Raw genomic sequence first — 15,920 nt, 5'->3', positions numbered from 1 at the left:
TAAAATATATAGTAATGTCAAATTAAAATAAAAAATTTATCCGACCAATAAAGTATTACACGAACATTTTAAAATGTCACCTATAAACTGACAAATACAGACAATTAGAATACATTTTTGAAATGGTAGTTTAATATTATGTTATTCGATGAATAAGTTTTAACCAACAATTGAAAAATCAGCCCTAAATAGACTAATAACAACCAGTTAAAAAGTATTTTACGTATTAAATCGTTGATTATTATCTCGATAAATCCGTGTTATAATGAAAAAAGTTATCGGAATTTAATTTACATTCTGTATTGATTGCTTATATTATTAACAGAAGACTGGTTTGTAGATCCCCATTGTGAGTCAGACGAGCGAAAAACGGAGTGCAGTATTTTTGTATAGCTTTTACGGGGCCGTAATAAGGCTTGAAATGTGTGAACTTATGAATGAATATTGACGTTTCTGATGTGTGAATAAGTGTGCACTTTATAAACTGATTTTTCAGTGATTATTATGAGCGATTTTATGAGAATTAATTATATTTTTTTCAAAGATTCTCATAGATTCACTATAAACATAACAGTTTGAAGTTATATTTGTATTTCAACGTTATAATAATAATATGTAGAACACAATTCATATATTTTCATATGATTGTAAAAAAAATATTAATCCAATGAATAAACTTAACAAATAACCAATCAATCGAACCGTTTATAAAATCTTCCTATGGAATAGACCTTAATATTTACATAATTCACCAATAAATCGTATCTATAAAATCCTACGCAAATGACTATCTAATTGACTTACCGAAATAGTCCCCTTGAAGCGCGGGTCCATCCTCCGCAGCCCCTCTATGAAGTCGCGCACCACCTTCCTCGAATGGTCCACTATGCGGAACCCGGTAATATTGACCGCTCCATATTCCGTAACCTCGTTTTCCCATTGATCGTCCATAACCTGATAATGTGGACGCCTTAAATTCCTATCTGCTACCACAAGCCGGAGACGTGACTCGACTAAAGCCTTTAGCGCATCCGACAGTCATTTATCTTATTGTCTCGACAAAGTTTAATTTAGTTTATACTTTGTAATTAGGAATACTCTAAGGAATAATAAGCAACTCGGAAGCTATTTAGAATGTGAATAAGATGTAGCGACTTTTTTGCTGCTATTTCAGTATAGATATTGTCGTTCGAAGCTTGGATTAGATCATTTGATTTTGACGGTAAGTATAAAAAATGAAATGATAATCTAGTTAATTTCAACTGGGTATGTAAAAATACATATTGTATTCATATTTCTCATAAGCTGGGATAAAGAAGTTTATTTTTAATTTCTTGCTCGATATTTCCAATAAAGAAAACCATTTGAAATAGGAGATTAAACACTTGACCGTAATTTGAAGCTTACTTATTGGAGAAGGTACCTAGCTTTTTCCGCCTATTTTCCCTCTCTTTCTCGTTGTATATATGCTATCTCTCTCGCACACGGCACACCTCCCACCAGGTGGCGCGGCCGGCGCACGATAATGTGCAGGCGCTAGATCTTCTTCATTGGCGTCTAGCTTCCGCCGCGAGAAGGTTGTCTACAAGACTACAACCTTGGTGCTATTAAGTATTAAGTATTGCATATTGCAAGTGCTAAAAGTGTGAAAAAGTGTATCCCGTCGGATCGGTACAGTGAGTTATTTTTACATCTATTGTAATGACATTTTACTTAAAAATGAGCAAAAATCTTTTAAATCGACGGTATATCCGTTGGACTTTATTTAAAATGCTGAGGTCTTTTAGTGAATCCTTCAGCAATAGTTTATTTTTCAATATGCTTTAAATACTTAATAGCATGTTAGATATTTAAAATTAACGATACAACCGTTACATTTTACGTGAAATAGTAACTTTTCTTTTGAAATATTTTATAAGTAATGCAATATATACTAATGAATATTTGAATTTCTAATACTGTGAGTAAAGCAGATTTTAACGGATTTACCGTTCGGCTTTACTCGTATCGTTAATATTACTTTTGTGATTATTTGATATTGACTAAATATATCAAATACCCTCTCTTTTATATAGATATTTTTATTTTATTTCATTTTTAATGTGTTTTTATTACAAGGTTACAAGTGAATATTAATAGTATGTATGGATAAATCCAAGGCTAATCCTATGAGCCAACTCAAAGCTTAACAGGCATGCAATCCATTGCTACGACTTTATTACATTGTCGTTATCACTAGGAACGGTTCGGAGTATAGTTTATAACTAAAAATTATCGAACGAGATGAGTCAGCTCAAAGAACAAATTATATAGGTATTACCTATAACAGGAACAAATTGATGTTAGCGTAATTGCACGAATCACAACGTGTCCGAACATGTCGAGATATGTTATAAATCGTCCGGGAGTTAGCCGCTCATCTGAATAATGATGGAATACGCACAATGCACATGTTCAGTAGGTACCATGAACGTACCACACATTCAAAAGTATCCGTAGTCTATACGTGTCCTTTTATGAGTATTAATCTGATCCGTATATAAGCGAAAATAGACATAGGTATTACACACAGCAATTTTGGTTTGAAAATTACTTTTATTTATATTACGTTTCCTATGTTTCAAATGATGCAACTTTTTGGTTAAAACGAGTAAGTGCCAAAATTTTACATTTAAATTTTCTAGTTTGGAAAGAGACGTTATCGTATAGTTATCGAGATACCTTAATTAGAAATTAAATTTAGAGACATTTCAAAGGATTTACTATTCACATATTCTAACGTTTTAGAATAATATTATAAACTTGTACACCTTGACAAAAAGTAAAAAATTGCGGGTGAGCGGAGATTATTTTGTGCAATAAAACCGTCCTACGATGGTATGGCCACGTATGGCTGCGTTCGTAAGGAATGTTAACGGATATAAAGCAACTGAATGTGACATCGATTGTATGAACTAAATTAAATATGAATCGAAGTTCATTTTAAAATTTTGTGTAAATGATTTGAATTTTGACTTTATTAAATAGTTAAAGCCTTCTTTTTATATACATATACATAACAATTAATTACCATTGTCAAATCAATTCTTATTTCATCCTGGACAGCTGTTGCTAGCATTGGAAAATAAGTTAAAGTACCTTGTTACTATATTATTATTTTAAATGATTATTAACTTCTAATTTTATATTAGCACCTTAAATCTTGCTCGAAGCAGATTACATAAATGTGGCCGCTAGGTTTAACCGCTACTCCTCGCAGGTTAGGTTCGTTAGCCAGGTTAAACCCACCCTCGCAGGGTGACTATTAAGTATTTTTGGGAAGGCCCTACTTATTTCAAATTACAAACATCCCTCGCGCAGCTGTCGCTCGCAGGGAAATAGGTGCAAATATATCAGCCCTCGCGGGGCTTTGATTACAACCGCCCTCAAGGAGAAATGGTGGAAATATATATCGGCCCTCGCGGGGCTTTGATTACGACCGTCCCTCACGGGGAAATGGTGCAAATATATATCGGCCCTCGCGGGGCTTTGATTGCGTTTGGTGCAAATATACAAAGGATTGATCATTAAAATGATCATAGATATTTGCTTTCGTCAACGAGGACCCACGAAAATGTTAGAGATGACAGTAACGGATCTTCACTCTTCTAAGGTAGGTAGAAAAAGGTTTTGAAATCTAATTCACAGTGGGCCATCTATACAATATAAGTATAGTAATATAACCTAGTAAATACAATAAAATAGGTAAGAGACGTTAAATAATGGACGCATGAAATGAATACTTTGTATCCTAAAAGGTTAGCTTACGCTTATTAAATCAGGAAACCACCATTGGTTTATCAATTATGGAAATTGCGACTTGAACAAATTGTATTTACCAATGCAGAGCCTCACAATGCAGAGAATCACAACAAAGGGAGGCGAGTCGGATCAAATATCATCTCGCAGATGATTTGTGGCGGTGGTTTCCAGGATTATCACCAAGCCTTGTGTCAATGGTATATTTGTTATCGTAATTCCATGGCACTAGCCGACCAATTTTCACATAAAATCACCTGAAGAGATTTTTTAATCGCAAAGCGATTGAATGTAACAAATTACGATTGGTTATGTATAGTTGACCTCTCATAGGCCTACTTTAGTTGCCCGATCTTGTAGGCAATTTATTCGACTCGTTTATCAACCCGTTTGGCCTCAATAGGGCACCCATGAGTTTTTCTTCAGGGCTCAAACAATAAATCGCTGAGGGATTAGGATAATCATTTGCTTAGACAAGTTTCTTGTCATCCCACCAGGATTATTATATTATATAATAAACTTATATGCAACTATTAACGTAAAACGTTTAAGGACTCAACGAGTACTGTGAATTCTGACTATTGAGTTACTTAGGATAGAGGATAATTAATAACGGAAGGTCAATCCTTCCAAACAAAAGCCTCGTATTATTAGATATTACTTGGAACCCCTACCCTTCACGAGAAAGCTCTGCCAGATGACTTCACATTTCTTTGATTTGAAGGGGGGGGGGGGGGCAATAAATGCAATGCAATACAGACTATACGGCTTTTGAAACATTATAAATATACCAGATAAGCGAACTAAACCTTTCTGGTTTAGTTCTTGCTATATCGATATCCGTGCCTGCTTCTCGTGGTTGCGGTTGAATTAAGTTTATCAATGGTCATAAATGCAATTCTATACAGATGATATACTGCATTTTAAACATGACAAAGTCTAGTAAGCCAACTAAACTTTGCTAGTTTAGTTCTTACTATATCACTGTCCGTGGCTGCCTCTCGTGGTGGTTACAGATGACTAAAGTAACGTCCTGTCTTCGCATCCACAACCAACTGTCCTTTCATAATCTTAAAACAGATTCATTCGACATAGATCCCCACGAGTTCAGTTCTTCATTTTTGCACTCGAAAAACTGTGGACAACCCACGAGCAGTGCCTCCATTGGTAGCAGTTACAATCAAGGGGTAACTAAGGTAAGCTAGCCATATTAGGGATGTTGGAACAACCGACCATATTCAGGGCAACTTTCTTTGTCCAGTTTAACGTTTAGGCAGTCGTAGCATTCCTACGGAACAAAAATGGGATCAGATCTGCACCCTTAATGCAGTTAATCGAAAGGAGATACCTTCAGACGACGATAGTATTCAGAACGCACCATATTCCTGAACATAATAATGCATATTAATCTGTTGCCATTGTCCTGCAGCAGAATTCCTTAGCGATAATTTGTTCTCGATAGAGCGAGCGAGGGTTGTAACGATAATATGAGAAATCCTAGTCAGTTCGAGGCCTGAACGACGTGTAAGAGTACTGCTATTTCAGTAGTAGTAGCACCGAGAAGGGTGAAGGTATTCTGGAAAGCAGAACTGAAGGCCCGGTCAGCAGCACCATTCACCTAATAGACAGTGTTTAGTGCTGCACCACTAGAATCTGACTCTGAAGGTATACAGAAATGTATACATTTTCCAAATATCAAATGTTATAGTCGGAAGAAAAATCCTATTTGCCTCCGTCTACCCAAAAGACATACGGAGTAGCTAGTAGAAGTTGGTTGAATTAGAATAAGTATAATTAAAAACCTTTGTTACTTACTGGATAAATTTGGCTCATTTCCTATCTGACGTTCATATAGCTGTTGATGGCCTAGATGTTATGCACAAACACTTTCATTATAAATAAGTCACGTTATGTAGTCCCGAGACTTTTGGTATATAAGTTCTGACGTAAACCATAACTATACCTTAAAATTAATTTGATTAAAACTTAACGTACTTAGCTGTAGTAATTGCAGGTTTGGGACACAGATAAGCTCTTATCATTTTAGTCTCTAACTTCTTGAGTTCATTATATGTTTCCAGTACAGAGTTTAAAACCTATCAGTTTTAAATAAATAATTCATGCATTGCACTGAAAGTACCAGCCATGTTTATATTATGATCGGTGGCGTTGGCTCTAAACATTAATAGACACCGCACGCTTTGGTTGGATGTTACATATTATCTGTATTATAATTTAAACCGCTTACCTGGTTTATTTTATTACCTTATCCAAGGGATGACCTTTTAATTTATTTGACCCTAAAAGTAAAGACCAAGGTCTCTACTTGTCCGCTAGTAGCAGGTTGGGTTAGAACTGTGTGAGTTGAGACAGCTGGTAAATCTATGTTATGAGGATTCAATGGTGCTTCTACAGAAGTCTAATTGAATAAATAAAGGTTTGAGTTTGAGGTATTCTTGCCTCGTCGGTGATGAGCTGTTGCTTAATTTTGTAAGTAACATCTAAATGCGTAATTAAAAGTCGTTACTTGCTCTTTCGCAGATTTACGCTAAAGATAGTGGAAATTGTAGTAACTTTAACTTTTCAAGCCCAAAAGGTTAACTAAGGTACGCTTGAACCAATCTCATAAGTTCTAATACTTTTAATCATTATGATTTACTTTTTGGTTCTTATTTGATTAACTTTTTATTGTTAATATAAATAATATGAAAATTTAAAAATTTGTGTGATTTATTGGTATACTATCTGCACACCTTACTCTTTCAAATAAAGAAATAAGTAATTACTTATGTACCTATTCAAATTCACATTGGCGTCCATATATTGTACACCAGGTGGGTAACAAACAGGTCTCAATAAGTAAGCTTCAAATTACGGTCAAGTGTTTAATAGCTGTGTTTTACCTGAAATAAAACACATATTAAATACTTACCTATATTTGAAGCTTACACTTAACGTCCACCTGTTGAGTATTTCGACTCAATGAAGAAGATCTAGCGCCTGCACATTATCGTGCGCCGGCCGCGCCACCTGGTGGGAGGTGTGCCGTGTGCGAGAGAGATAGCATATATACAACGAGAAAGAGAGGGAAAATAGGCGGAAAAAGCTAGGTACCTTCTCCAATAAGTAAGCTTCAAATATAGGTAAGTATTTAATATGTGTTTTATTTCAGGTAAAACACAGCTATTAGTTCTTAATGCTACATTTTTATGTTATCATTTCTGGAAATTAAAAGTATATTCAATTGCAATAGCCAAAGGATCAAATGCACTTATCCTCGAGAGTTTCTCCATGAAATTGCTATAAGCGTTATATTTACATTTAACTCCAATTTATCGCTTTAAAAATCAGTTGTAGTTATATCCTCATGTATTATGAACCGTAGTATATCTGCTAAGTAATTTTAGCAGACATAATACTTTTGATGTCGTTACATAACACGGTCAAATATAAAGTCTAACTAATCCATTATTGTAACTTGTAAGTGTCTACATTTACTAGCAGTCCGCCCCGGCTTCTTCCGAGCAACAAATATAGTCTTTACCACTAAGAGCACAAATAGCACATACTATTGTGAAAAGATTTTTGAAATTGGTCCAGTACTGGACCTGCGATTTACAGTATTGGACCTGACATTAGCACATACCAATCGCGTAAAAAACAAACGAACTCTCTCTTATCTTATCTTATAATATATACAAATCTCGTGTCACAATGTTTGTCCTCAATGGACTCATAAACCACTAAACCGATTATAATAAAATTCGCACACCATGTGCAGTTCGATCCAACTTGAGAGATTGGATAGGTTTTATCCCGGAAATCCCACGGGAAAGGGAACTATGCAGGGTTTTCTCTGAAAACGTGGGCGAAGCCGCGGGCGGAAAGCTAGTAACATTATAATATTTTCAACTAACCAGTCCACTGAGCAGATAGTGGTAAGTCCTCCTCCCCAGTTCCACCTTCCTCACATGTTCTACGAGCACACTCTTAGCGTTTTTCGCATTACAGTCCAGGACTATACGCTTGCTGCTCCACCGGTCATGTTCCTCCACCGCCATGAGGAATTCCATGGCTTCCGCGGGGGAGTTGATCCGTTTCACCAAAGATATCTTGAATGTGGTGCGGCCTGGTTGCATTGTTTGGTATAGCTGCTGTAACCGCAAGAGTCCTGTGGACAATGTGCGAATTTTGAGCTCGTGTTATTTACTTTGAGACATTTTTGGTTACTTACATCGTATTAGTAATTTCTTTGATATTAAGATGTCTGGACAAACTTGAAGGTATCTTAAATGAGATAATTAAAAGTAGACATAAATGGCAGTAGACAGTTTTTTTATGAGTCAGATTAAACAATAGATTGATAAAATATTAAGATAAGTATGCATCATGTTACTGATATGCAAAACTGATATCATTTGAAAAATTGTAAAAATCTATTCCATCAAAATTGCGAAAAATACCTATTCAAAATTTAACTTTTTCTGGTTGACCTAAAATTTCGTTACCTATCGGACCAATCACAATTTCTTACTATGTTAGAGAAATGGTTACAATTTCAACATGCGTGATGCAAATATAGTTACCACACTAGTATAAATAATAAACATTACAATGCATAAAATTTAGCTCCTCAATGTATTTTGCTGTTGTTCTATATCTTACAATTTTATACCGCAAGATATATTTTTACATTGTTATAAAAAATGTAAATAAAGTGAAGCCGGCACTTGATGCGATTCTAATCCGCACAATATTCCGTCGATAAGCTTTCAACAAAGGCAAAAAGCAAAATATTCACTCATAACAATAGCGGATGTTCAGAGATTATATCAATGGCCGGCTTTTTATGTTATTCACGAGTTACCGTGATGATATTACATTTTGAAAATGCGTTTTTTAACTGGAACATATTGTATCGTTGTATTGCATTATGTAGGCTTTATAAACAACAATAAACTGTTTAAAATAGCTTTTTATATTCAACTATTCTTAAATATTAGAACAGTATTATTTTTCACTAAATTTATAAGATAATATAATATTTATGTAATGGCATATACATCGATTTTTAACCGACTTCAAAAAAAAGGAGGAGGTTATCAATTCGGCCGGTATATTTTTTTTTTTTATGTATGTACACCGATTACTCCGAGGTTTCTGAACCGATTTACGTGATTCTTTTTGTGTTCGATGCGGGATGGTGTCGAATTGGTCCCATAAAAATTTTATTCGGATAGGCCCAGTAGTTTTTATTTTATGAGCATTTTTGTCTGTAGGTATTTGTAAATTTTGCAAGTGCAAGTTTGAAGTCGGTTGTTTTTAACGCAGTTATCACTTGTTTTTAAACAGTTTTTATTTAAACAACACAGATTTCACAAGATATTTATTGTCCTTGTAAACTTATAACATAGACAACATATTTCTAGATCAATCCTCACACCTTATCTAAAGCATACATAACACCTCATACCACTAATCCCCATTCTTAATTACAGCGGTACCTAGCAAAACTCTTCCAGTACCCTAATCGTAAGCCAGCTAGATGAATGTACGGGCTGAAACTTGTCGAGCAATTCCAAACATGTGACTCTACCGTGGCCCTTGAGGTCACACCACAACCGCTAACGGGATACCACGTTTCTAAATTCCAACGTATTTGTTTCTAAAATATCATAGTAGGTGTAAAATGATAACATCATGTTATATGCTAGGTGTAAAATAATAACAGTAATATGGTAGGTGTTAAATCAGGAAATATAAGGTGTGTTTATCTTCCGTTGTTTTCGATTATTATCATGGCTGAAACGCTACCGTGTAGGCGATCTGAAGGTTCAATAAACTATAGACTATAATAATCGAAAATGTGGTTAATATTTTCTTGTTAGAATTCATCCCTGCCAGAATTAGTTCTGGTTAAAAATTCTGATTATTATTAATGGATCTGTGAAAGAGATATTATGTATACCCAAATCATAAGTGATCAATCACAGACTTACTTACTGCAGAAGTACTGCATATTCAAGGGACGAGATTTAATAAAGAAATATAATTCAGTATAATAAATTTGCTACCTCTTATAACGATACGCTATGGAACTTATATAATAAGGTATTACGAATACTAAGAAGATACTTTAAATACATAATAGCATTTGGAGCCCATCTTTTACAATAAACATTGATATAAAATGAGATAGTCATAACATTTGCAGAGCTTAAAATTAACTTCTACAATGCTCAAGTTGAGGAAACCTCTTAAAATATTTGAGTTTGAGAAATGGCTAGATAACTGTAGAACTCATAAAGTAGTATTACCATTAACAATAGACTGCGCACTTGTTACAACGACGGAGTCCAAAACTCGACTTGTGAACTTCACTTGATTTGTGCAATTATGTTCTAGGTATTAATTACTTTTACACTTCACTAAGTGACTTTAACTTGGTCTAATGTTATAGAATTTAAGGAATCTGGAAAACTTTTATTATTAGCAGTGAGGCGGTGGTGTATGGTATTATGTGACTAGGTATTACTTGTGGTACCTTTGTACCTTTTAACTGATTTCAAACCAATGCTTTGTTTAATTAATTAAATGGATCGGGTATTAAATTTGAGTTTATATTTTTAGTATCGACGTTTTTATAATTTTGGGGTGATAGTTTGTAAGATTGTTTCAAACAATTAACTATTTTAATGGTTGATGTATTATTTTATTTAATAAAACAGTAAACTGATACACCTATGCATTTCAAACTTTACAGATCCAATAAATTGTTTTATTTAAATGTGTAAGGGAACCTTTTAAAATTCCTCTTCTCGCCATATTACAATACCATGAATTGTTTGAACTTGGCAGTGCCCACAAGTAAATTGACTTCCTCGTTTGTTCCACTTTGCCAAATAAAAACGTATCAGAAAAATCTACATTCAAACCGGTGTTTAAATAATTTAACATTTTCCTGTGACTTGGACGAATCTTAATCAAACACAGCGGTCAAAGCTTTGATCGCTCGTTCGTATTGTCGAGTCTAAACTCTATGGGCTATTATTGTACGATTCATTGGCGCATCCGTCCACCAAACTTGTTGCCAGACCAGTACGCGAACAAATCGCATGTGAATGTACACGAGCGCCGTGCTTGTGTAACGTGTAGGCGAGCGTGCAGGCAATAAATTGTTTTCAATTTATCTGCGCATGTTATTACATCACCACTGCTCGAACGGTGAAGGAAAACGTCATAAGGAAACCGTCATGTGAAAGAATCAAAAGTTCGTCGACATGTGCTATTTACCAAATCACACTTGGCTGTTGGATTATGGTATGTACCCTCATAAGAGGCCCGTATCCCAGCAGTGGGAACATATTATATGGGCTGATGATGACTGATGAGTCCGGTTCGGGGCTCGGTACGTGTTGGAACGTCATTACAATTTGTTTGGAGATCTTCCACGTTTGCAAGAGCGTCACCATTAAGTGATTTGTGACCGATTTGCAGGATTCTGTTTCAATTTGTCGTTAGCCGATCGCGGATAGAAGATTGATTGTTCTCTGTTTATTCGGTGCGGTGTTTTCTTACGGTACAATAAATTGTATGATTCCAGCTTTAGTATCGGCATATTGATGTTTCGAGTGATTCGGGTCGTTAAGGATATGTGCTACATTAACTTGATGAAACAATGGTATACCTACTTATAAAAATTGTAGTGATTTGGAGTACTATAATGTAGGAGAAAGTAATTTCATTTCTTCTAAAATCGATGTTATAATTTTGAAGGAGTTAAATATGTAGGGATGTTTATAATATTCTTCTATTCTATTGATCGATAAAAAATAAGTCAATACAAATTACATTGAATTATCCTTTAAGCCTGAAATAGAGTAAAATATAAATTATTGTGGCAAAATTAATTGCCTATAGAACCAAGTAAAATTCAAATAAGTACTTGGAAGTTTTCCAAACTCTTTAGATTCAATTAGGTACTTTATGCGAGACAGGAGTTATAGAAGTTAAAACTCCCTTATTTCTTAAATATATGTAAAATGTTTCCTGTTTGTTTATTTATACCGTGAAAATGTCTCGACTATTTTGTGTCAAATTAACCTTTTTGTTCGCCTCGCCTTTAGTACACCGACGCGTTCGCGTGCGGCAGCGAATCTCTGCGAAACTACAGCGTAGCGAAATATCTGCGAAACGTTAGTACACAGCAATGTTTCGCAACTTTTTCGCATTGATATGCCATTGTCATGACGACTGCAGGTGCAGACAAGAAGCTTATATCTTATACACTGGAGATTTCGGTATGAACATTTGACGTGTAACAAGAAAATTGTTGTGTTTTATCACTTTCACACCTAACTTGGTATTGCCACTGTTAATACGAAGTTTTCCCAAGGCTACTATGTATGCCGTAATATTCTGTGCAAAAGGTTAGTTTTTGTACATGAGTTTGTTGATAAATTGCCAACAACGTCATTCAGAAGCATTGTTGGATGAGACAATTATTATTTATGCTAAATAAAATAAGTATCTGGACCAATTATTAAAAAGCGATACTCCCTGATTATGGATAGTTACCATAATAAAATTGTAGCAACTCTCACTTTGACAATATGGCATAAGTGTCAAAAAAATTGCGTCGCTTCGAATATTTAAGTTAATATTGTTGCGTATTTAATAAATATTTTCCGAATATAAATAATGTATTGCATTGTGAAAAATTGCAGAAGTGTTTGGACACCAAATTCTGGCATAGAATTTCACAGGCAAGTGTATATTTACGTTATTTACAATATTCCTCAATACTCCTGCATTTACCTGTTTAGAATCATTTCAATGGCAAAAATTGTAAAATTTTGCATCATTTTAGAAAGCAGTCATGTTAAATTTGTTATTTTCCTAATACTTTATCATTTTTCAACAAGTTTTCAATAAACAAAATTAACAAGTAAGGTAACCATGATGACAAGTTTTTATGGATAGTGAAGAGAATTTATTGTAATAACAATATTATGATGAAATTTAGAACACCATTTTCAAGATTTTTACTAGTAATGAAACAACACTCGACATCGGTATTGCACTCACATGTAGTTATAAGATTATTCGTTTTTACATTGAAATTTATACTTTTTTAACTTACCTCATTTTTTGTTTTAGGTATTTCAGCTTTCCAAAAAGTAAAATAAAAAGAAATATATGTGCCCATCAAGGGTAAAATTACTGAGGATTACGACCCAGAAAAAAATACCTTTTGAAAAATAAACTTTGTAAAGTTAGCTGAAATTTGTGCAAGGCGTTTATTATAAACAGTTTTTCTTTGATGATTTTGGCTTGAAATTGACCCGTCGAAGCAACGCGTTTAAAAAGAAGATCTGAGTAGCTTACAATTTGGTAAACAGCATCGGATGCAAAACACAACTTTCCTCTATTTACAAAGGATATTAATGCTATATATCGGTTCATATCCAGGCTTTGTAGCCAAGAGTTATTTAAAATTATCATTCTATACCAATTAAAATTGTATGTACCTATAAAGTATGGCCAGTAATATTATAATATAATTAATACTGTTAAAAATATATGTCGTTATTATTTATAGACCATGATTTTTAGTTTTTTCTATTTCGAAAAATCCTGAATATACAAACCAGTGTGGTCACCCACAGAAAGAGACAAAAAACAGCACTGACGTCATTCAAGGTTATATTTTCTTGTGACAAGTCAATGGTCATAGTGCAATCTCCAGTGTATTAGATATAAGCTTCTTGGGTGCAGACGTAATTTCAGAATGTCATCTCAGTCAATGTCATTTTTAGCAACTGGTGACACATACACAACAATATATTTTATATGAATGCACCGTTTCAAAGATAGTAACTCAAGTATGCGAACAAATTTGGAAAATACTACAGCCAGAGTACATCCCGGTTCCTTCTACTAAAACATGATTGGAAATAGCTGAAGCATTTCAAACAATATGGGGTTTTCCTAATTGCCTCGGGAGTATTGACGGCAAGCATATTGTTATTAAATGTCCACCTAACAGCGGCTCACTGTTCTATTGCTATAAAAAACGATTTTCTACTGTGTTATTGGCAATAGTTGATCCACATTACAAATTTACTTACATAGATGTAGGATCATAATTATGGTAAAGATTCCGATACTACAATATTTGAGAACTCATCATTTTATCAGCTTTTAAAAAGTGGACGGTATCTGAATTTGCCAGCTCCAAAACCTTTGCCAGGTTTCAAACAGACTACACCACATGTATTCATTGAAGATTTAAATTAGAAACCTTTCTAATGAGACAAGAGACGCAGCAATGAATGACAATGATAAAAAAAGATTTAATAAATCATTAAGTAGGGCACGAGTAGTAGTAAAATGTGCGTTTGGCATTTTAGCACAAAAATTTAGAATATTCTTGAGGCCCTTTGAAACAGATTTGAATAATACTATTAAAATTGTTAAAGCTGCAGTATACTTGCATAACTTATTGCAGATACAAGAAGGTGCACATACGAAAATAAACAATTTTCGGACACTTTAGGAGCATTCGTACCAAAGCATGCCAATAGACATAGGGCAGACTTAGCAGCGCTTAATGTTCGATCACAATTTGTAAATTATTTCAAAGAAAATTAAAAACATAAAATGTATGAAATATAAACAATACATTTTTTACCATCTATCAGAGTCTTTTCTTGAAGTTTTCTCCATGCTACCTCTTTTTTGTACGTATTTTTATAATCTGCGTGTCCAATTGCGTATAATACGGGATAATCTCGAATAGAATGCAAAAATAATTCAGTATTATCGGCATCCATGGCCAATGATATTTTATGTATAGATACGTTATTATAATACTCACAATATAGTATATAAATAAACAAATAGTTGCCATGGCAATTGGCATTTTGGTACGTTGGTGGCGTATCTACCTCTTGTTTCTATATACATATAAATATATTATCTGTACATATAATAAATCTGTAGAAGGGTCAATTCTGTACATTGAAAATATTGAAAAAGTAAATAGCAGGGGGTGTTACTGGATCGATACTAAACCCAAATATGTGATTAAAAAAATTTTTGTCTGTCTGTCTGTCTGTCTGTCTGTATGTGAAGGCATCACGTGAAAACTAGCGGTTCGATTTCGATGAAACTTGGTATAATTATACCTTATTATCCTGGGCGTAAAATAGGATACCTTTTATCCTGGAAAAATACATAGAAAAAAATAATCTTAATTTTTCAGTTTTATCCATAGACGTTGTTCCGTAGAACCGCGAACACACGTTGCGTATTATTATAGGCCTAGCCGTATTTGGGAATTGGGTCCAATAGATATTTATAAGATGTTATTGTCAGAGGTATTCAAAATGGATAAATAAACCATCCACGCGAAGACCGACATCCGCGCGGACGGAGTCGCGGGCGGAAGCTAGTATATATTATTTCTATATCACTTCTATATAATATCATTGTCCATGGACGCGAAAATCTGTCCTCACCGACAGAATGCGAGCGGACGCTATGCGATGCGAAACTCACGCGAAACTTCACTAGCGAAACTTAAGCGTCTGTGTAATGGCCATTTCGCAGTTCCTTGCGAAACAATACTGACAAGGACGCAACTATTTCATCTATCTATGTGCTAGAGTGAGACATATCATATGCGAAAACCTTCCATACTACTGACAGATTTTTCGTTTTTTCGCTGCCGCTCGCGAATGCGTCGGTGTACTAAAAAGGCGTAGTAACGCCTTTAGTACACCGACGCGTTCGCGTGCGGCAGTGAATCTCTGCGAAACTACAGCGTAGCGAAATATCTGCGAAACGTTAGTACACAGCAATGTTTCGCAACTTTTTCGCATTGATATGCCATTGTCATTTTTGACGACTGCAGGTGCAGACGTAATTTCAGAATGTCATCTCAGTCAATGTCATTTTTAGCAACTGGTGACACATACACAACAATATATTTTTCTTATCGTTTGGGTGAATGCACCGTTTCAAAGATAGTAACTCAAGTATGCGAACAAATTTGGAAAATACTACATCCAGGGTACATCCCGGTTCCTTCTACTAAAACATGATTGGAAATAGCTGAA

General features: G+C 34.6%; 1 protein-coding gene across 2 annotated transcripts in view; it reads right to left on the bottom strand.

Moving 5' to 3' along the window:
- The window catches only part of LOC123705565 (glutamate receptor 1-like), a 108,629-nt gene that overhangs the window by 27,657 nt on the left and 65,052 nt on the right, over nt 1-15,920 (bottom strand). For both annotated transcript variants that reach the window (XM_045654405.1, XM_045654406.1), the window contains exons 5-6: nt 7,716-7,969; nt 805-954 (exon numbers count right to left, since the gene is read on the bottom strand). In XM_045654405.1, the coding sequence (XP_045510361.1) occupies nt 805-954; nt 7,716-7,969 (404 nt within the window). The remainder of the gene's footprint in view (nt 1-804; nt 955-7,715; nt 7,970-15,920) is intronic.

Source organism: Colias croceus, chromosome Z (genome assembly GCF_905220415.1).
Source record: "Colias croceus chromosome Z, ilColCroc2.1".
NCBI classification, from domain to species: Eukaryota; Metazoa; Arthropoda; class Insecta; order Lepidoptera; family Pieridae; genus Colias; species Colias croceus.
This window is presented reverse-complemented; position numbering and strand designations above follow the sequence as displayed.